The sequence below is a fragment of the Myzus persicae genome, unplaced genomic scaffold (genome assembly GCF_001856785.1).
Source record: "Myzus persicae strain clone G006 unplaced genomic scaffold, MPER_G0061.0, whole genome shotgun sequence".
NCBI lineage: Eukaryota > Metazoa > Arthropoda > Insecta > Hemiptera > Aphididae > Myzus > Myzus persicae.
Window position 1 is genome coordinate 774,155 of NW_019103922.1, and position 24,853 is coordinate 799,007.

The window sequence follows — 24,853 nt, forward strand, 5'->3', positions numbered from 1 at the left end:
GTGTAAATCCGTTACCTGCAGCTGCGGCGGTAGGGTCGCGGTGGTGGCGGCAGTGACGTTTCATTGGACCTCTCGTGACCAGCGATGTGGCTGCCGCCGCGACGCTGTCACGACCACTACCGAACATTGCCGACGCCCAAGTTTCGGCGCTGTTGGTCCGGGGCTGCCATCGAACAGCGCTCGGCATCGAAACTAGGAAAATATTAGTCGTTTGGTGCTTGTCGTTGCTGATTGTTGACTGTTAGCGTTGTCAGTGAATTTGTGTTCTACCGTCGTGCCTTTCGACCCTACCGTTTCGTCGCATTCTCAATTCCCGGATTTCTTCACGTCAACCATTGATCATGAGAAACTTCAAATGCCCGAAGAAATTTAACGGTGAATCATTGTCTGACGATGAATTGGGAATTCATCGTAATGACGAAGAAAATGAAGAAGAAGGTGACGAAGAACCCGACGAAGAACCCGACGAAGAACTCGACGAAGAACCCGACGAAGAATCCGACGAAGGATCCGACGAAGGATCCGAAGAAGGATCCAATAATGATGACTCAGAGTATAATGAAGATCACCTTCCAGATTTCGATGAACAGGAAATGTTTTACGGAACTTATACGAGATATGAGGGGGGATCATCCCGCTACATTCCTCCATTGTATCCACGTTATGACAGTATGCAATCTGGATCATACTTCACTCCACCGGAAATCAGTACTGTCCGCTCCCAAACGAGGAGGAACGTGGCTAGAAGGCAAAATACAGGACGTTCGGGCGTGAATTCTAATAACCGTGGACGTTCAAGGCAACCCCTAAGGTACGGTCTAACATCAATAGTATAGCTTATTTTAATGGATAACAACCATGACGATGTTAATAAACAAAACAACGTTAATAAACAAATGCGCATCATAATTTTTTCGAATGTCAATGGTTGGGCCCCGGGGACGTATGTTGCGCACGTGTTCGTCTTTTTTTTCGTTCTCGTCGCTGTCGTTGTCCGCCATTGCGCAGCTGTGGTTATTGGGTGGCAGCCGGCAGGTACTCCGGGCACCCGCTCTAATTTTTCAAGGACATTATAAAACCCTAGCGTTACATGCGTGCAACATACCGGCGGAACGTATTGATACGTATCGAAATTTCCTTTTTGAAAATCTTACAAATCATCATCATTATCATACTGTATACACGACTAATCACGATTTTTACTCCCCACAGTGCACAGGGAAACGTACCAAACACACCTTTTACGCAAGGCATTACGTTCAACGGTTTTAACCGGAACTATGAACCCGTAGCGGTTGTCGGCCATTGTTTTGATAGTTTGGATAACATTATGTACAAAGTGAATTGGAGACAAGACCCCCAACTCTGGAGGCCAATCGAGTCGAGTTTGATGCGTACGTACAAGCCCACTATGGTCATCGATTATTACGAGGCTGAGGCTAAGAAAAATAAAAATCAGCTGAACTACTACCCCGTCATAAGCCAAAACCAAGACCAATAGCGTGGTTAGTATATTTTAATAATAATAATAATAATAATAATAATAATAATAATAATAATAATAATAACAATTAGGTATACCTATTACATTATAGTGTATACAATACAACTGTGTTTTCTTTAATGAGGAGCGATGATGTAGATACAACAGTTTATTATTTTATTGTCATGACAGATTTATCACGTCACCTAATCAGCTATTTAATTAATAATAATACATTTTCGTTTTTAAGAATCCAAAACTATTTAAGTCCATTAATTTTCCGAATTTTCCTGCGATGGTCTACTGACCGATTGAAAATGTACCTGGATTAAAAGCAAATAATAACTACTTAGTATTTCAAATAAAGTACATTATTCGCTTTACTTACCTATACTTGTTATCAATTTGATTTCCACACCAAAAGAAGTTTCACTTTACTCACGTGTACTCTCAACGCCCACACTTATTTATTTAATAATATATTAATAAATTATGTATTAATACCTACCTATTATATTATGATTATTAATTTTTAATTTAATGTTTTTCTAGAGACACGAGCAAGAAAATAAGAGTGCCAATGATTTTTTTCCTTTTTGATTTATTACAGTATATTATTATGCTATTCATTTATAAAACATATGTAATCATTTTTTTTTTATGATAATTTTCATAATGTATCAATACATATACTATTATACATGATTTTTTTTATAATATTTTATGACTTACACAACTTGACTTGATACAAATAATGATATAAATTAATATACATAAAGTGTTTCCTAATTTATAAACTGTGGTTGACCCATTTATTTCCACTTAATGTTTTGTGAAGATATGCAATTACAATAAGAATGTATGTTAAAGTCACGGTTAGAAGGTTAGAAGCTTATAAGGTTTATTTAGGATATAACAAAAAAACAGAACATTTTTAGTGTACAATATACAGTAAGTGGTCGTGTGTTGCGATTTCATCTTTCAAGAAACAAAAAATGTTTTTAAAACAATTGATAGCCAATCATTACCTTGGACACATGGCAGATTTGGTTACCAAACGACCCCGCGGGACATGCCTAATTAGTAATTTTTTACGCAAATTTACATAGGTAGGTAAGGTTATAATAAATTTACATACTTTTGAGTGTCTAAAATAATAGTAAAAAAAACATTTAAAAATATGCTTACTACTACTATTTTAATAGTAAGATCCGCAAATACCGTTTTTTGCTCAAACCAAGCGCTAGGTAATTTAGATAAACGATTTTCATCTATACTCGTTTATACACAATTAGGCGTATAGTACGACGCGGTAAGTGATAACGAATAGCATGACCGCTTTTTCCACCTAGATTTCTGTACAGTTGTACGTTGGAGTATTACTGATGATCATCCCGAGGGACTGTCAGACTATGTTTAAGGCTTTTGTGTATTTTATTTCAATGTTAAATTTATAGATAATCGTCGTTTTGTAAACACTAAACATGCATTAATCACGTTTTGGACCCACTTCCAGCAGCTGATTTACGAGTGTGAGAACAGTTAAGTTCGCCGGTCGTAATTTTTTGTTCACTAACTCGCTAAGCGCAACGACCTTACGACGAACAGCAGACTGCATTCGTGCTTCTAAACGTTTTGCGCCATTCATTCGTTTATTGATATTTGATAGTAATTATTGTAATATTTCCTAACCTTGTGCACACGTAGTTTGTGCAGAATATGCCGTTTAGTAAATAGTAATACAAGTTTGTTCATTGATAGTAAATAATAATATGAGGAATGAGGATATGACATACTCAGTACTCACTGTCTTCACAAACACTTTTGGAGCAACGTAATTGGAGAGCGATACGATAGTCCTAAACATAGATAAAAAATAAATGGATCGAACATATAACGTTTTATCAGGGGTGAATGAAATTATACGAATTGAGGCCAAATAAGTATTAAGCAAGTATTAAGTATTAAGTATTATAGATAGTATACTATCTATAATCGTGGTATTAAGTATACTCATTGTTCTGTGGTATATCCACAGATATATGTTTATATATCTGTGGGTAGTGGGTATATCTATATCTTGTATCTGACAATATATATACATACATTAAATATATTATACAATCATACCAATATACTATACACATATGTAAGCAAAAGCCCTAAATTTTTTATCTATGTAATATTTTTTTTTCTTATCCATATATTATGTTACTTTATATTTTTAATATTTACTCAATATGTTGGACCCCGAAAATAACACAATATAACACAGATATATATAGTAAACATCTGTGCAATATAATGAGTTTGAAGCATAGGTCTTAATATTATACTGCTAGACAAGTAATGTGTACAACAACCACAGATATACTATATACGGTAGACGGGATAGTGCGGGAAGATATTTAGATAAAAAAACTATTGTATTTTGTTGTCAAGACAACCTACATCACAGTCAGATGTTTACCGCCGCCTATAATACTGTCGACATACACATTATGCATGTCAAGTGATATATTTAGAAGATGTCAGGGCACTGTTTGTTTACGCAGAATCATTTTTTTCATGGTTCTGAGTTAGCTTAGTGATCACCTATAAAAAAATAATTATAAAATAATATTTTTAGGGAATGACAGATAGATTTGTCTAAATATTATCTCAAAACGGTTAAAATCTGATTTAAATTTACAATTTACAATTTTAATTTTGTAAGTCGAATGCGAAGTCAAATAATAATAAAACATGAGATCAATATGTCATACCCTCAAAAATATTATCCTCTATAATTTTGTAACAGGTGATTTCACTCTAAGGTAAGTCGCTTAGTCGAAAATCATAAAAAAACGATTTTAGGTGAAAGCGTTTTATCTATGTTGTGTGTGGGTCTGAGAGAGAAAACAAAATATATTGAGCCGACATCCTCATGAGCCTATGGGCAATAGTTACCCTAGTAAAGTTGTGGTCATGAATATAGATAGTATACTATCTATAATCGTGGTTGTAGTATAGGTATGTAGTGTTAGTACTGTAATGTCTATAGCAGCTGAGATCTGCAGTTATCGGTATAGTTAGTTCGAGAACTACTTTTCGTTACGACGTTATCGCTACTGCCTACTGTTATAACTGCTGGTACATAACGCCGACGCGGCCTAGACTGCGATCCGGCGTCCACCAAAACGTTATCAGCTGACGTTTATCTTTTTTCGTGATTTTTCCATTGTTTTTTTACTGTATTTGTATTTAGTGACAAAATACAAACAATTTTAGCCGATTATTTCGATGATTGATTTGTATCGATTCATTTAGTCTTAAAATTTTAAAGCATAAAAAACTATTGGTGATGAATTCATCAGTGTTCTGTTGCAAATAATTGCAAGTAATTAATAAGTATTATCCTAGTCCTCGTATATAAAATACTAAGGTAAGTGAGAAATTTGAGCGTTTTTGAATTATACGCTGGACGTACTCATACCTATCAATTATCAAATATATTTAAACTTGTTAAGTGTAGTGTGAAAACAATGTTATGATATACGTTGTTATATAAAAACCAATATTGTTTTGTTTTTTTTAGATAAAACTCAGACCAAAACACAGGTAATCTAGTGACTTCAATTTTTTTTCCTATATTATAATAAAATATAATTGTCTTTTGATGCAAGTAATTTGTTTTTAAAAATTAAAAACACGGTTTTTGTAAATAAAAATACATTTAAATAAAATATATAACTATCGAGAAATAAGTATCGAAAAAAAAGTCTACATAAAAAATATCCCAGAAAAAACTATTGGTAATAAATTTAGTACAGGTATTATTGTAGTATAATTTACATTAATATGTTAAAAAATTAATAATGATTCTACAAATAATTTGAATTAAATATAGCGGTAATAATAAATGGTAAAAAAATATATTTCATTAATAATTAATTTTGTGTATTGTAATATTGATACACTAAAAACAAATTAATAAATAATCATAATTTTACAAATATTTTTATTTACATGTTATTATATCTAACGATAAAATAATGATGGAAAATCATACTAATTATAAACACAATTCCAATGATAGTTTTTTTAAATTTGCAATCACGATTTACTTGCTTAAGTCTAAACATAATTTTTATGATCACACATAAAGTCAAATAATAATAAAATCTAACGATAGTGGATTCAATGATATTGGTCTGCTTTCAAGCATTCTTGTGAATCTATCTACTAGTTGTTTGTGTCAAAAGGATTCGACCCCGGCCGTTTTTATGGAGTTCAATATAAGCAATTTGATGTGTAAATGCGTACGTAAGCAGTGGTATGAATGATCATGATTCATGTTGCATATTCAGCATTTATATAATATAAGAAACGTAGTGTTTAACCATTAATAATAATAAGTATCATATTACGATCGGTGGGGATTGTCCATCGGTCAGTAGCCAGCACATAATTTCATTATACGACATTACGATTTATATGTTTGACAATAAAAGACTATAATTTACGTTTGCGTTATTATTCACATTAATGATACACAACAGATCATAAAATAAATAGCAGAACGCTCTCACACTTAAACTTCCACATCAATAATGCGTTAACACAAAAATTAGTTAATTTGGTTTTTTTTGTAAATTTGCATTTTTGCAAAATCATATTAACCAACCTATCAATAAAAATAAAATGTCTGAAAAACATATTTGAATTTGTCATAAAATTTACTTGAGAACTACATTCTTACATTTTTTAATTCAATTTTTAATATTTTTAACACTTTAATTTCTTAATAATAAAATTATTTTGAAGGGTTGAGGTGTTCAATTTAAAAAAGTGACAAACTTCAAGACAAATTCAAATAATATGTTTTCAAAAGTTTTATCTGATGGCTAGGAGTCAACAATTGGCATAACGACTACTGTGGTCAGTGAACTTAGTTTTGACTCATTATTCCTACGTGAAAACTGATAAAACCCTTGGCCAATTTAATATTTTTTTAAATTTACTTTATTAATTCATATAACTGTATAAGACGTAGATCAATTTTTGTTCACTTGATAAATTTGCTGAAATTGTGAAGTGCCGAAACAAAAAAAAAATTGCAATCAGTTTTCAATAAAACCGTTCTTGTTTTTTGGTGTAGCTAAAAAAATATTCTTATACATGACATTTTCACCTAATATTTTGATCTGTGTTTTCATAACAGCTTATGATTTTTTAAATATTTTGACTCTTAAGCTATTTTCAAATTTTATTAGCATACACTCTTTGTAGTAATTTATTTTTTAGTGTTTGTAAACATTTGGAAAGTTTTTTATTTAAAAGTATAGACTTTTTAATTTATTTATCTAAACTTATCTAACTTTTTATGAGCGTTTGTAGTTAGAATTTTGACTAAAAATTTTTAACTTTGGTAAATGCACCGTGAGTGCTGCAAAAGTATGATACATTTTTATTATTTATATCTTCACATAAGCTACTCAAAAAATATAAAGAATATGCATCTGCATAATGCTATATTTATATTTTATTTTTATATTACCTATTTACCTATATAATATTTAAGTACAGTATCCATGTACAGTATACACAGAGCCCTTTTTTTCTTTTCGGTAGACTTTATTTGAAATCTGGTTTCAGAACCTTTAAATCTAGATACTCAAAGAAAATATTTTCAAACTAATACCACTTAAGGAGTGCTCTGTGACTAAGTATACAAAATTTTGTTTTTCAAATGTTTTACACTTTTATTAGTGAATATTATTTAGTGGATATTTTTGTTGAGAATTTCGATGCTAAGAATCATGGTCTCGGTTTTTTTCAAAATTCGGGGTACAAAAATCATTACCTATCTAGTTGGAGTTGCATGAGTAGTTTTTTTTCGTGAAGAGCCGAGTTGCGTGCTGGATTAATCTACTGAAATTTCAAAAAATTGATCGAAAATGCAGCATATATGTTCGGATATGAAGAGTAGAACATATTATTGAGTTTCGAATGAAACGATTCACGATCATTAATAATACGCATTAAAGTGTTTGAAAACTCAGTCCATATTGACGGTGAAAATTTACAACATTCAAAAAAGTTACAAAAATCATGTAATTGTTGATTACATTTTGGTTTCTTCTTTACGAGATCCTCATAAAAAACATTTTTGAAATTCCTCGGGTTTTAAAAAAGATAATCCAAACTAAAATTTAAAAAATCTGATTTCTTCTTAAAAAATATACTTACTCAGGCCAACTGATTGAATTTTACTATGTGTGAAATGATTTAAGTGTAACCAATAGCCTTTACGTACTATTTAGGGGAAAATCTTCAAAATTGCAAATAATTGTGTAAGTACCTATAGCTTGTTAAAAAATCAGCGTAAATTATAAGTGGTGTAAAAGTTTAATTTAAAAGTTTAGTTAACCCATTTTATTTATTAAATTGAAAAATGTATTTTAAATATATTTCTGTAGTTTCGCTTTTTATTAAAAAAATACTTACGTGCCTAGTATAATTTGCATATTAGCTCCATGAATAATGAATAATTGATATGATGACTTATTACAACTTTTAAACGTACCATCAACATATTATGCAACGTCACATTGAGTTAAATATATCAAGCTAGCTTGTGTAGAAAATGCTACAATATTTTTTATAAATTATCTGTAAGCAAAAATATATCATCTAGTTTCGTTTTAATTTCACCTGAATTTGTTAGAGCCAAATTGAGTTCTACTAAATGTTTAGGCAACTTTGGAATCATTCTTAAACTTAATATTTTTTCTTATTTGCATGGTGCCTATACTTTATTATAGGTAGTAGTCAAACTGTATCCAACTCACATAATTACCTATGTACGACTTACATAGCTTTTCACATGGATAGTCCAGAGCTTTACGTTTTAATCCATTGTGTACTTTTTGTGGAGTTAAAATATTTACAACATCTTTATCATGGTCGTGCATTATTAATTATAGCCCTGGCGCTATGGATTATGTAGGTATGTAGGTACAAATATCATACAATTTATGTAATATTTGATCAGTTTTTGTCACAAATTATTATCATTTATTATTATAATTTTTAAATCAATTAAAAAGCAAATTCTATTCTAGAATCCCTCTTATTGTATCCAATCTCTTATCTAAATTGTTGTCGTAAATAACACTGTGTACTCGTAGGTAGGTATTTAATGATATATGTAAATATATATATTTAATATCGCTCTTAAACTTTGTAGAATTATACATGTACAATGTTCTCAGTGACGAAATGATGAAACGTAACTACCTAAAATTTATCAAATGTGGATCTAATATTTACCCAAGTATTAGTATAACTAGGTACCTCAATAACTCTTAAAAAATTGGAAAGAAATCGCTTCCCGATTACCACTTTTGTTTCAATCATTGTAGTTATTTAGCATAGTATTATCTATATTCTATTGTAGTAATAGGTAACTAATAACTTTTAATATAATTTCATTAATATAGAACCTAGGTATGTACCTAATATGTTTTAATAGCCAAATTAATGGAATCTGATTAAATACGTATACGAAGTGCGTGTTGTGACTTTGTGAGTTACTGTGTTCTAAATAAGTAAGAGGAACGAGTCCAGAATAATGAGGGGTAGCGGAATAATTAGTATTTAGTAGGTAATTACTTATTACTAATCATGAATTAGTTGAAATTTATAGTTAAGAAAATTTCCATTGATTTAGACGTTAGTTGCATTCACATCTAGGTTTATCAGCATTTTCACTAATCGATTTACATAGTACCCACGGTATAGTAACTAATGTTGAGTAAAGTCATCTAGTTTAGTCAGTGCATAAAACTATAAAATAGAGTGACTCGCAGCTGTAGATTACTACCGAGAGGCTAATTCACTATTGCTGTTTACATTTTTTAGAGGTCTTAGAATAAAAAATATGACAACCTCGTAGGTTTTTAGTTTAAGTTCTACTTTGTATTTACAAGTTTACTTTCATTTTTAAATTCAAAAACAATGAGTAATATTGAGTGTATATTGAGTAAAAAATCTCTATTTTCTATTTTTATGGAAGGCTCGTTAGTTGTTTAAATGTATAAAATAGAATATTATTACATTAGCTCATTTGTTAAATAATCAAGTTTATAATATATTGTATACCATTTAAAAATATAATCGGTAATTAACTTTTGCGATTTTTATTGTTGTTCATTATTTGTATGTAAATACATATATTTACTAAAAAATGATAAATCAATTGTTGCAAATGATAAATTCGTTTCACGTGATTAGCAAATAAAATAAGACATACTTTCTTTTATATGTTTTAACATATTTTCTCATAAATACATATTTTTACATTTTACATTATTTATAAAATGTTTGCTTTTTTTAATTTCGTTAAAAATCCAATATGTAAAATAATTTGTCAATTTACATCATCGAATTGCCATTTAGTGGTTTAGTAGTATAAGTAGTATGATACATTTATCCGTCGTTTATAGTACTCCTAATAATGGAAAGTGTATTTTTTTTATTATTAATAAGCTTTTAATAGGTAACTGTGACAACTTGACATTTTAAGTGTATTATTATATTTTGGCCATTTTAATCAGATTTATTTGTACATATTTTTGGTTTTTTATTATATATAAATCCTAAGAGTAGTCATGAATGTAGTACCTATGATTAACACTCTGGTGTCTGATATAGACATATTAAATTATCGTGATGTGTGATTTGAAAATAAAAAATTCAATAAAAGTCTACTTAAATAGAGCAGAATAGTTAACACAGGTAAATAAAATACAAATAATAGTAAATTATGTTCATTGTATATTCTGTCCTATAGGTTCTTCCATGTAGATAATATAAAACATGATTGATGACTGCAAATGCAATGAAAGTAAATTTAACTCTAAGAAATAAATTAGAATATAGGATACAACTCCAGATGATACAAATACATCTTAGGTTTGAATGGTTTGATATAATATAAGTAATGTTATGTCATTACTAATCAATTGTACATATATAGGTATAATTATAATTATGTAGGTACATATTCTTATTCATAGGTAATTTATTAATTACAAAGTTCAAAATAATCAAACTTTTTAGTTTTTACTTTAAAGCATTTAATAAAATATACATGTATAGTGAAATATAATTAACACAACAATAATTTGAAATCTTAAGTCAGCAAAAATATTATAATATTATAACAAAATAAAAAACCCACACATATAAAATTATAGTTTCATTGATTTAGGTTTATAGTCTTCAAAATCCTGAAATAAACAAATTATTATTATTATTATTATGATTGTACCTTTCCACCTTTGAAGTCAATGACATAACTTATACAGCTGAAGACATTATAGCATGAAAGAACCCAAAAACACTAGTCATGTCAATTATTATTGTACATGTACCTATTTATGTACTTTTAATGCCTCCCTGAAATCATAAGGGTAGTTACCTACAAGTGGCAACCATTATACCAAGTACCTATCAACAAAGAATGTAAGATTATAAGTAAATGATGAATGCTTGATGTTATTTTCGGAATTTAATTTACATTTTATAAAATCAACAATGTGTTTTGAGAGGACGTGATACCTGCATGTGTTGTCTCTGTCTTACAAGTGCGTAACATAGCAAATTTTACGCTCAGCAGAAAACGTGTAGCTCCGTTAGTTTAAAAATTAGTGCGAATTGACCACTTATTAAATCTAAAGGTAAGATTATTATCTAGGCAACCTCATAGGTTTTTTATTATATTTTAATTTTAACGCGAGTTATGAGTATTTTAAAATTGTACATTTTTTATACATCTTAAAATACTTATAACTCGCGTTAAAATAAAAATATAATAAAAATCCTGTGAGGTTGCCTAGATAATAATCTTACCTTTAGATTTAATAAGTGGTCAATTCGCACTAATTTTTAAACTAACGGAGCTACACGTGTTCTGCTGAGCGTAAAATTTGCGATGTTACGCACTTGTAAGACGGAGACAACACATGCGGGTATCACGTCCTCTTAATAATTGACTGAAATTCAATGTTTCCTAAACAAAATTATAATAGAAAAACAAATTAAAATAGGTAGGTAATTCAAAATATTCAAGTACATTTGTTAATGAAAATACTGCTTACTAGATATAAGTTTGACAATTTTATTCAATGAAATCCAATAAATTTATTTTATTATTTTCCATGCTGGATAACACTTTCAAAATACCTATTTTGAATATTTTTTAGGTATACATCACCACATTATGTCTACACAAACAGCACACTACAATATAACTCAGTTACTTACTCAGTACCCTTTTATATTTTTTAATTTTGTTTTGGGGGACATGGTAAAGACTATTGAATCATAAATTTCTATAACTTACCTTTTTTAACATTTGTCTTTTATGCATGAGCAACAACTTCACACTCTGTTATATGGACACTGGACACATCACTCATATATACAGAGTGTACCAGGAAGACCAGACAAATAAGAAATGTATATTAGTTCAATCTGCAACAATAATTATATAAATTATATGAATAGATAATAAATTAATAAAATAAAATAAAATAAAATAAACAAATATCCTTGTCAGGAAATTTTCAAATATATTACCTTTTTTAAAAAAAGTTATTAAGCATGTTTTAAAATAATTTGCTCCAAGAAAATATTGTCATTTAAAAAATTTCTAAAAATAATCTGCTTGACTTTAATACATTTCATAAATGTTTTTGCTCTCGAAATTTGTTCAAAAATTAAATTTTCAAATTTGCTATTTTGAATTTTTCAAAAAAAAATTATTAAATTTTAAATTTTTTATTTTTTTATTAAAATATAAAAATGAAAAAAGTTATATTGTACTTATGACGCAAGTGACTATAATTATACATACAAAAAAAATGTTTTAAATATTGATTAGATTAAAAGTTATTTCATTTGTCAGATCTGTTAAACCCAGTATTTGAAATTAGTTTTTTTATTTTTTTTTTCATATAAATATCGATAGTTCATAAAACAATTTAAGTATGCAGGAAAGTAGAATTAATATTTTATGAGCGTTTGAAGTTCAAAATTATTTCAATATTAGATTTGTTGAAGTCTAAATTATAAACTAACTTACTAAACATTACCTAAATAGCTGAATTATCAGTTATCGATCGTAGCCCGGATAGCTCAGTCGGTAGAGCATTAGGCTTTTAACCTAAGGGTCCAGGGTTCGAGTCCCTGTCCGGGCGTATTTTTTGTTCTTTTAACATTATTTTTAGTGTTACAATAATTCTTAATTGTAAATAATATTAAATTGCCTATGCATTATAATAGAAAATAAAAATACTCATTATAATTGGATATAATTTTATTCCTTGTTTTTGTCAAACAACTGTGATACAAATCTGCCCATTTCTTACTTAACGAGGTTTCAATACTTATTATTGATTAATTACTTTTTTATTGCTAGCGATAATTATCATAACTTATAGATGTATAATAATATAAAATATATATACATATGAAGAACATAGGTATTAAATAATAAAGCCAGCATCCAAAATAAATTTAATAATACTTTTAATAGTGAAGATGATAAATTTAATAATACTTTTAATAGTGAAGATGCAATTAGTATTGAGAATGGAGTGGAGATTGAAGAGACAGTTAAAAGATCTGTGGAATATGAAATACCGACCCTAAGATAATTAATTAAAACTAGACGTTCGGATATCAAAGCATGGCAATCAAATAATATATGAGATAGATCGCAAATACACTCATTGAGATGAAGTGTACAAAAAAGAGAATCGTTTAAACCAAGTTTGAACGAATGACTAGGTAATTATGAATGACTTGTGAGTAATCTGTTAAATTGTATAATATGTAATCTATGCATATCTAATTTTCTGAACCAGATATTATTAGGAATATTGGGTTTAATGTCCCTATATATTGAGCCATTGAAGCAAAGTTTGCAGGCAAGTTATTCCAATATGAGGACCATTATAATCTACGTATTAAGGTTAACACTATGACATTATTATAAGTTGATAAGTTTGTATCGCCACAGCCCACAAGACTCTCCTTAAGAAGTACAAAAATTGTCTTTGTGTAAGTATATTTAAAAACTAAAAAAAAAACAGAATTTAAATATATGTATTATTAAATGAAAAAAGCGGGTAAGTGGATGTCTCCCTGCTGTACATATTTAGGTGTCTATAGGACTCTAGGAGGTCGCTCTAATGGATTCAATATATTAATATATTGATTCAATGATATCATACCATTACGAAAAACGATTCTGATCGGAGACGGTATATCAGTCTAGGATATTTTATACCATTATTACTTATTAATTATTAGTTTATTAATTATTATTAATACGGTAGCGGTAGCCGGTATTCGGTAAGTAGAGTTGTATTATTTTTAAATTGTCAGTGATGCTGGAAAAATATTAAATATACCTATGTACAATTTTGCTGTTTTGGAACCGAGTTACAACAAAATGATAAACGTTAATCTTTGTCTTATGCAATTTTGTCCAAATTTTAACTTAAAATGTCTGTAGAAAATAACTGTATTAATTTATTTGTTCGATTTCTTAAAGTTGAGTAAAAACCTACCTTGTTTTAAATTTTAAACTAAAAATATTATACATTTGTTACTAAAAAATCATTTTCAATTTTCAATTTGATAAATATTGTCAAAATTTGAACTTTAAACGCTTATAAAAAAAATCATGCCTAAGTATTCTTAATATTTTTCAACTACTATTGTAACGAGGTATCAAGAGTTTTATTAAATTTTTATGCTTTTTGACCAAACCAATACAAATTTATTGACATTTATAGAAAAAAATATTGAAAAAAATGAAAATTCCCGTCAACAGCTTAAAATGAGTCAAAATATTTTGAAAATATTATCAAGTATATAAATTGATGAAATAAAAATTTTGTTTAAATTTCTAGTGTGTTACAGTAATTAGTTTTTGAGTTACAGCAAAATAAGAAAATAGCTACAAGAGAAATCGAGTGAAAGAGAAAACTACAAACTCTCATAAAAAATTTAATTTGACTTTCCGGTAGAAAATTTTTTTTTTTTGATGAAGGTAGACAAACTTCTTAGGGATCATCTATTACATTTTTTAATCTTAGATATGAATAGAACAATTTTTATGAATTTCTAACTAAATATAATTTGCTAATTTTCATGAATTTTACGAATTTTTTCAACATTTGAAGTTTAAACGCTCATAAAAAATTATTATGGGCTTACTCTTAACTTTTTTTAAAACTTGCACCAACAACTTATGAGGAACGTTGTATTACGTTTACAAGTTTTTTGACCAAGCGAAAAATTTTTCATCGACATTATAGTTTTAAAAAAAACAAATAATTATTGAAAATTTCATATGCCTATAAATATTTCAACACAAGTCAAAATATTTTAAAAATTGTATGGTGGATAGAAAATTCCAACACAAATATTCAGTAAAAATGTCATGTATCTGGTCATTTTTGATAGTTACGCTAAAAACCAAAATCGATTTTTTTTTTTTGTAGAAATTCCCGTTTTTTTTAATTTTTCGTTTGTTTTTTTCTGTCGCTTTGGAAAGCTATTGGGAATTTTAAATTTTGACCGAATGCAACAGCTAGATTTACTTTCCTACCAGAAAAGTTGGTGTTGGAGAAAATCGAAGCATTTTTACTGCAAGAAATCGTGATGACAGACACAAAAAAATAAAATAAATAATTATAAAATCACCCATAATTTTCAAATCGATACATTCATCGCTTCGCTTAGAATCTAAAATGGAAGTGAACATGTTTGGTGAATTACCTTGTATAATAATATTAATTAAATTTATCAAAGTACTTAATATATGTTTAGGTAAATACCTATTTATTTTTTATTTTTATAGTGTACGCATAAAAATGTTCAGATTATTAGATTGTTTTCAGAAAATTCTATATTGAATGTACTCTATACACTTCGAATTAATACATGGACAAAATTACAAATAATTGTTACATAATAACTTTATATCACGTTGAAATATTTATTTATTATTTTGTATCTTTAAATGGTATAATTAATTTTAAAATATTAACTATACATAATAAATCAATAACCAATATTACTGATAATTAATAAGCGCATACCCTATTAAATAAACGTTATTTATTTTTGTTGTCATTACATGGGATTGCTAATTGAATGTTGGTGATTACTGATATTAAATGACTATAATAGGTACTACATTGTCCGTGTTAGGTCCATTGTGCATGTATGAATAAATAATATACGGTATGTCGATACGCCATTGACATTAAACAATATAATACCTATTATTATTCAAATATTATGGATACGGACTTACGGGATTCTTATCTTCATTAAACATACGCTTAACGACCAACGGGGAGAGAAACGGTGGTTTTCAGTTTTTCATTTGTATAGAAACTTCATAACGATAAAGATTAGCTTTTAAACAAGCGTGAAAAGAGATACCGTGATGCGGACATGCCGTTAACATTTTTATCAGTTGTGTCGATTTGTACTTGTAATATTTATAACGTTAGATTGTTGTATCTTGAAATTTAATATCAGTAACATACTAATATAAGTACATAATATAACCAGTTCAAGCAACTAGCGTTTATGATTATTCATGATTCATATAATGTAGAATAAATGAAGGTACATAATTTTATTTCGCTTTTTTGGTTTAATTCAGTGTACCTACTCGTGTACTAATTATTTAAAAGAACATACAAATAGTATTTATGATTTTCAATTTTTAAATACAATTTGAATCAAACGTTATCAGTTGACGTAGAACTTAGTTTTGAAAAATTTAAGCATAATAATATAATGCCTGATTGTCGAGGAAATTTTTGTTTGAAAACTTTAAGAAAACTTAAATTGTTCAATGCAACTCAAAAGATACAAAGAAATTATTTTAGTACTTTAATTGTTTAATGTATTTTTATAAAATACCCATAATAGTTTATTCAATAATTGGATTATCCGTTGAAAGAACAATAATTACAGCAACATTAATTAGCATATAAATATAGGTAGGTAATAATATAATTCAGATAGAATTAGAGCTTTGTCGCTTTATTTTAACATATGTTTTTTCTAGTTTTTTTAAGGCCTCAAAATCATCTAGGTACTTATAACATAAACACTCCCACAGCGGCAGCCGACAGCCGGTGTGTAGTTGTTAATTGTTGTCGTCATTGATGGCCGTTCCAGCTGGTACTATTTTCGTATATAACATTGAAAATAACTTTTAGACTCTCGTAGCCTCACTCCGCCTCGATAAGAGTCACACCATAGATCAGTTTCGTCTTCCGAGTGATCCATAACCATAGTAATTATTATCATAAACACTTAATGTCGTTTACATTAGGCCTGAAACACGTGTGAATTTCCCATCGCGTACTCGCGTTATCTCCGCGATAGGTAGCTTTGCGGCGGCTTCGCGCCTCACGAATGTTTCGACTTCCTGAGCGTGCGCGGAATCTTGGTGGCACTGCGCGGGAGTTTGTTTATTGGTCACAATAATATTACGTTAAATCCATTGCAGCTACACAATCTAAGCTCACAAATCACAATTCGCCGCTCGCGCTGGACACGACGTGCTCAGTGCTTACCTCGTGGCCTGTTGTTGACGAGTAGATAACGTCGTCGCCGTACGATCGCCATTCAACAAGTACCTACTACGTCTCGCAGTACTGACCGCCAAATTCGTGCGTCCTGCCATACTTACGTCCTGTGGCACCACCGTTGAATCCTGTCAGCGTGATGTCCAGTCTATCAATGAAACGCAAACTTCCAGAAAGGGACGAAGATGCGAAACGCAAACGCAGTACTTGGATGATCTTTCCGGGGTAAACACAATATTTTAGCTTACCTACATTTGTTATATTATGCAGTCTTGTAAAGTCCATACTCGAGTAAAGATATTAAAATACTTGACAGTTTAGTACCTACTCAAATACGTATTTTAAATTCTTATTTATCCTATTTAATTTTAAATTCTTTATTTTCAAATACTTATTGTTTTTAGTTAATTTATTTTCTATTTTAATTTTGATCACTCAAAATGAAAATATAAAAAATTGCAAACATTATAATATTGCCTTGCTAATAATATATTATTTAACTGTGAATTATATTTAACCGGAAATTCGAATATGCACTTAGGCAAAGCAAACAGATGAACATTTTAAAGTTCCATCAAATGTGTAAAATGCTCTTAAAATAAATGTAAAACATGAAAATTGGTTTAGTTGATTTATGTTGTAAAACAAACTCATAAACATTTTTTAAAGAATTTTTTTTTGGACTTACTTTAATAAATTTATTATTGAGTATTCAAATACCTACATAATTTAAATACTCATCAAAATAAGTATAATTACCTATCTGTATTTGAATAATTTTAAAAAAAGTATGTTTAACAACACTGATGTTATGTTATCTTTGTGTCACAATTGTTGATATTAAACTTGTCTCTGTGGCAGGCATTGTTTGAAAATATGTTGTAACTAGCCAGAGTTTGGAAGGTTCACTTAAACAAAAATCTTTCAATGGGTGATGGGTCGTTTGTTAAATTATGTATTTAAAAATTAATTACTATGCATAGAAATGAGACGCCTCACAGTATAGGTACTACAGTATTTAAACAAATTTTGAAAAACAACATGATAAAAATATAGTATCATTCAAATTTGTTTAATTTTAATTTTTATGTAGGTACAAATGTACAATTCAAAAAGTAAAAATACATAATTTTATTGAAAACTGAGTAGGTACTTGTATTACCATTTATATATTTTAATATTATTATATTTAACATAATATGAGAAATCTAAAGTACAAATAAATTTACCTTAGCAATAAATGTGCATTTTTATCTATTATTAAAAAATTTTTATTTTACTTCAGTATAAATATTAGTTTATAATCGTTTTCCTACATTTATTAATTTTTCCATGTTTGTTATTTATTGTTTAAGTTATTTTCACAATTTCACACTAACTACTTTTTATGAGTAGTTATTACAAATAACATATTACATTATACTTACCTAGTTTCAACCAAAACGTTGAGTCGGAACTATTTTTAATTGATAAATGTTTTATTTAACATGTACCTACTTATATATTTTAATTGTAGTTTATATTCACAGTTATTTAATTTTTAATTAAATAATAGACATTTAACTAACATATCAACCATACAACCTTGACAATTATTTATGTAAAGAAAAATACACTAAAAATCACATTTTCAAAGAAAGTTGAAAATGTTCAGAAAATTTCAACAAATGAAAAGTTTTAAACTTACAACTTTAGGTAGGAATATGCTTCAATATGCAACTTTATATATATTTTTTTTACAATACTCCCTAAATAATTATTTTAGTGAGATTTACAATACTCTTGCATAATAGAAAGTTTTATTGCAATTTAATAATGGTTAAAAAGTGTCTTTTGTATGTATTAAATAGTTCTTTCCGTTGTTTTAAAATGTGTCTATAATATTAATGGTTTTTTTTTATTTTGTTAATTTATTCAAAACCTTAGAAATACTAATTGCAAAACCAAATATTTGGATATTGGATAAACAAATATGTTTTTCTTATCCGTATTTATATTTGATAACTGAATTGTATAAATTAAATGTGTTTCTAATAAACAGCTTCTACTGTAGCTATATAAAATATGTATTTATTTTATTTATGTTATTATGTTATTGTATGGTAATTAGTGCTTGGTGTCATCATGCTACTAGTTACTGAATTGTAAACTATCAGTAATAGAGACATTTTTTTATGAGAGGGGGGGGGGCTAAGCTGCGTAACATAGTTTTTATTCCACAGAAAATGTTTTTAATTTATAAGCTCTTTACTATGATACATGATTGTGTCATAGGTATCTAATGTTTTCGCTCTGAAACTTTGGAGAATTATACATGTATGATGTACTCACTTTCTCAGTGACAAAACCATGAAACATAACTAAAATGTCTCAATTGTAAATCTAATATTTACCCAAGTATTAGTATAACTACCTCCATAACTAATAAAAATTGATAAGAAATCACTTCCCGATTACCACTTTTGTTTCAATAATTGTAGTTATGTAGGAATAAACAATAATGAATAAGTACATGTAATTTCGCCTAATTTTATAAAAGTACCTAAAAAATGTATGTGTCATTTTTTAAACCATAACATGATTATTATAATCATCTGAAAACTCTAGTAATTTAAATTATATAAAATTAAAAAGTAAAAATTGTGTCAAATATATTAGCTCAATTAATTTAAACAAAGTTGTGACACTATATTCTTATAAATCTTATAGTTAAATAATTACTAATTTATATTGTGTAACTTATACTTAAAAGTCTTATACTAAATGTAGCTTTTCTTATCAAGTTATACTCAGATAAACTAAATCTCCTTGGTTGCATTAATTTCTCTAAGTCCCTTCTTTTTCTCTATGTTATAAATATCTATTCTATACTCCATGCCACAAGAGAATAAACCTTGTCCCGACCAAAACGTGTTTTATTCTATACATCTCCGCTATACTGAATGGCACAAAATGGGGAAAACTGTCGCTGCTGTCAGTTTAGCATGCACAAAATGGTTTACTTTTCTCGTGACAGAGTATATGTTTCAATATGTACCACAAGCTATGATTGCTAATAAGCCCCTTACAAGGGTGATGCGGATTGCTAATGTTGACCCATCTTTTTATTTTTATACTTTCACACATACCATCTTGTAAAAGTTTTTATTTGAGAATAATAAATTATTCAAAATTATATTTATATGTTAGTAATGTTATTGTAATATAACCATTAGGCTACCAACTCTACTATTAATTAAATAAATTACTATTCTATAAAAATATTTGAATGAAAATAAAAAATTTTTAAATTTATTTTTATTTTCATAGTTATCTCTGTTAATTGATGAAATAAATAAATTATGAAACATAAAATATAATAAAAAATAAAAAATATGGAAAACAACAAAAAAATATTAATAATAATAATAATAATAATGATAATACAGTAAAAAGTATAATCTATAGCTTACAGTCAGGCTTAATCCTAATTAATTACTTGTTTTTTTATAAAATATTTTCATTATTATATTATGGTTAATGGTTATGTTTAGTTGTACAAAACAAAAATATATTATTACAATCATATTCTCTCCATATGAAATTGCTGGTTATGCTCCTGACTCCATATTTCTCATATGATATTATATTATTTTTTATTTTTTTTTTTTTATTTATCGAAAAGAAAGAAATACATAAATTATTTTTATAGATAACATTTTCGATTATCTATCTCCTTTAAGCAAAGCTTGTGTTGGAGATAGAGAGTTATTAAATTATGTAATATAATTATTAATAAAAGAAATTATACTAAATTAAATTAAGATTTTAAATACATATAAAACTAAATAAACAAATATCAATATACATTTTTCTAGAAATTGTACATGAAAAAAACAAAACTATAAAATAACATTATATTCAAACATACACGACTAAAACAAATATAGATTAAAATTATTTACATAACTTAAAATATAAAAGAACTTGATTTAAGGTAAGTTGCACAATAACCATTCATTAATTAATTTTTTTTTTTTAATTTTGTTTGTATAGTATTGTAATTTCTGTTTTATATCATAATCCAATGAATTGAATGTAGTAGGCCCAAGGTAGTCTATGAATTTTTGACCACACGTTGTTTTTACATAATTTACTAATGCATCTAATGCCCTGTGTTGTCTTTTATTTTTGTATAACTCTGTATTGAACCATGTTTTTCTGTTAGTATCTAACCAAAATATCACAATTTTTTTGTAAACCGATCTAATAGGCAAAACCTTAAACTCTTTATAATTTTGATTTGTTGAGCCTACCATAGTTTTTTTATCTAAACAGATTCTTATTATTTTGTTTTGTTGAAGTTGTAATGGCTTTAAATAAATTTCGGACAGTCCACCCCACACTAAACATCCATATTGGAACACTGATTGATATAGAGCTAAATATATATTGCGTAATATATTTACAGGCAGGATATTTTTTAGTTTATAAAATTTGTGGAGTGAAGAACGTAGCCTCATTACTATATTATTTATATGTAAATTCCACTTTAAATTACTGTCAAATGTTATACCTAGATATCTGGTAGACTGGACCCTTGAAATTTTTTTACACATATCATCATTACATTCAGCGATATTTTTACAACAATGTACTGTTAGTTCCTGAAAAGGAATAACCGAATTGTAAATACTGAAAGCCATAAAATAGGTTTTTTTTATATTCAAAGATAATTTCTTTGAGTTAAAAAGATTTACTACTTTTTTGAGCTCAGATATTGCTTTAAGTTGTACAGAATGCCACGAGCTATCTGTGAAGAGTAGACAGGTGTCATCCGCATATGTTACAACTTTACCATCTATATTTATATTACATATACAGTTAATATATAAAATAAAAAATAAAGGACCAAGAACACTACCTTGTGGGACTCCACATATGATTTTCCTTTTTTGACCCAATGTTTTGTTTATTTTAACTATTTGTTGCCTATCTTTTAGATAATTTCTAAACCAATTTAAACTAGTTGTTTTTATGCCAAAACTAGGTAGAGTCTTTATTAGTTCTTCGTGATTAACCATGTCAAATGCCTTTGCTAGGTCTAAGAAAACAGCTAATGTTTTTTTACCATGATCAAGGGCATTATATACGTGACTCGTGGCGTTATAAAGTGCATTTACTGTCCCTAAGCCAGGTCTAAAACCATATTGATTTTTAGACAGTAGTTTATATTTTTCTAAGTAATTAATGAGTCGATTTTTGATTATTTTTTCAAGAATTTTTGAAAAGTTATTTAACATTGATATCGGCCTATAATTATTTACGTATTTGTGATCACCACCTTTGTATAAAGGAGTTACTACTGCAATTTTGAAATTATCAGGAAAAATACATTTTTCAATACTTAAGTTATATAAATAAGTTAGTGGTCCTATAATAATTGATTCAATGTACTTAATTAGTTTTACCGTTACTGTATCAATTCCAGCAGCTGTTTCATCTTTTAAATTTTTAATTATATTTGAGATTTCTGATTCTGTAATTTTTGTACTAAAAATATCATCAAATGAGAGATCACTTTTATTATCTTTAAGTTCGTTATCTTTAAAATTTGTGTTATTCTCTAATGTATTTTTCCCTATTTCAGTAAAAAAGCTATTAAAAAAATTTGAAACAGCGTGTGGTTCATCTACGGCATTTATGACTTTGTTATCTATTAATATAGATTTTATTTCGTTCAATGAGTTTACTTCAGTGTTTGTAATTTCCTTAATTAATTTCCATGTCAATTTTGGACTTGATGCAACATTTTTAAATTTTGTTTTAAAAAAATTTATTTTAGTGAGTCTTAAAATGTTTGTAAAATTATTTTTATAATTGATATAATACTTTAGTAAATTTGTATTATTTGGATGTTTTTTAACTTTCATTGCGATTTTCTGTTTATTTCGTGCTGAACACAGTAGCCCTGCAGTCATCCATTGTTTTATTCTTTTGTACTTAGCACTTATATTTTTAACTTCCGTTGCCAGAGATATACTATTATTTAATTTGTTATAAAAAATATCACAACATTTATTTACATTCTTGCTATTGTATAGATCTATCCATAGTTCAGTTTTCAAATTGTTAACTATTTTATCAAAATTAATTGATTTAATATTATATTGGGATTTAGAGTTATTTTGTTTTACTAATGGAATTGCTAATATCGTAGAGTAATGATCAGTAATAGTTGTTTGAATTACACCAGCTTCAATATTTCCTACTAACTTGTTATTTTTTACGAAAATATGATCTAAACATGAATGCCTAGAGTTTAAAGGAGTCCTTGTGTATACATTAATATAAGATTTGAAACCACACATAGATAACATATCCAAGTAATCATTATCTACTGAATGTGTTCCCACTATATTTATATTCATATCACCCAGAACTACTGTAGACGTACTATTTACATTTTTTTCATTTAATAATATATTTTTAAAAGTGGTCAAAAAGTCATAGCTATCCATAGCCGGTGATCTATAGATACAGAAAAAAATTATAATACTATTTACAATATTTAAAGTTATTTTTACAATATTTGCCTCTGTTTTATCAAACTCAATACAATCTAAACATAAATTATTTTTATATAAAATTATTACACCATCATTTTGGTTTCTTTTTTTTTTTGAAAAAAACATGTCATATTATTGTTTCTATTGTTAGTATTTCTTTCCTCTTTTAAACTCTATAGAGTTAATTTTACGGGTATAAAATTAATAATATGAATAGATAATTTTGTTAAACCTATAATAAGTTTTGAATGGAATATTATTTATAGTTGTTGACATTGGTTTGTGGATTGTTTTTTAAATATTTGGTACCTGTTGAAAATACCTTATTCCAAATTTTAACATTATTATCGATTGTTCACTTTTATGTGTTTTTATGAAACAAAAATATGAAATGTTCACAGGGTTGATGCATTAAGACCGTACAATATAATATTTGATTACGACAAATTTGAATATGAACTTGCTGTTGGACTTGATTTCGCACTTGCTAATTCGTTGGAACCAGAAGAAATTGTGGGAGCTTGTAACTTTAATGGCGAAATAGTGTACTTTATTAAGTGGAAGCGGCAAGTTGCAGTAAGTTATATATCATCAGCACATGCTGCAAATTTGTATTCTGAAGCTATAATTCAATTCCATGAGAAATATAACTGGCAAATAATTGATAAGCCTCATCGTCAACATGGAGGTAATGCTATGTGTCCAGTAGAGCCAGCTAAGAGATTTAAGAATCAACGTGCTTATTTACCACAGTGAAATCAACAACAAACCTTTATACAATTTTCAATTTACAGAATAAAAATTAAGTTGTTATTATTATACATTATAAATTATTTTTTTTACAGAGATAAATATTAAATATTGTCAATTTTGTACCTAACTAAAACAATAAAAAATTATTTTAAATCACACTAATGCACTCTTTAAATATAAACCATCATTTCCTATAGCACACCATGCAATGAGTTATGTGATTGTTTTATTGGAAGCATCACGGTTTAACAAATGAGTAAATGACACATACATGCATTTTCTACAGTTTTACAAAATTGTGATATTGTATAAATTGTGATGCATTGTCCGTGCGTGTGCATGTAAAAAAAACTAGGTATGGTAGGTAAATTTAATAACATTGTTATTATTAATTT

The 24,853-nt window shown here is 27.8% G+C and overlaps 2 protein-coding genes and 1 non-coding gene across 3 annotated transcripts; all 3 read left to right on the plus strand.

The window, feature by feature from the left end:
* Window positions 1–215: 215 nt before the first annotated feature.
* Window positions 216–2,276, plus strand: LOC111036370 (nucleomorphin-like). Its single transcript, XM_022318377.1, has 3 exons — window positions 216–811; window positions 1,213–1,505; window positions 2,036–2,276. Exons 1-2 carry the CDS (start codon window positions 342–344, stop codon window positions 1,499–1,501), a joined length of 759 nt encoding a protein of 252 aa, XP_022174069.1. The 5' UTR covers window positions 216–341; the 3' UTR covers window positions 1,502–1,505; window positions 2,036–2,276.
* Window positions 2,277–12,656: 10,380 nt separating this feature from the next.
* Window positions 12,657–12,729, plus strand: Trnak-uuu. The gene has a single exon. It is a non-coding gene; the product is annotated as a tRNA-Lys (tRNA).
* A 3,991-nt stretch (window positions 12,730–16,720) lies between these two features.
* On the plus strand, window positions 16,721–24,566 carry LOC111036359. Its single transcript, XM_022318361.1, has 2 exons — window positions 16,721–17,382; window positions 24,107–24,566. The coding sequence occupies exons 1-2, from the start codon at window positions 17,297–17,299 to the stop codon at window positions 24,459–24,461; spliced, it is 441 nt and encodes a 146-aa protein (XP_022174053.1). The 5' UTR covers window positions 16,721–17,296; the 3' UTR covers window positions 24,462–24,566.
* The last annotated feature ends 287 nt before the right edge of the window (window positions 24,567–24,853 follow it).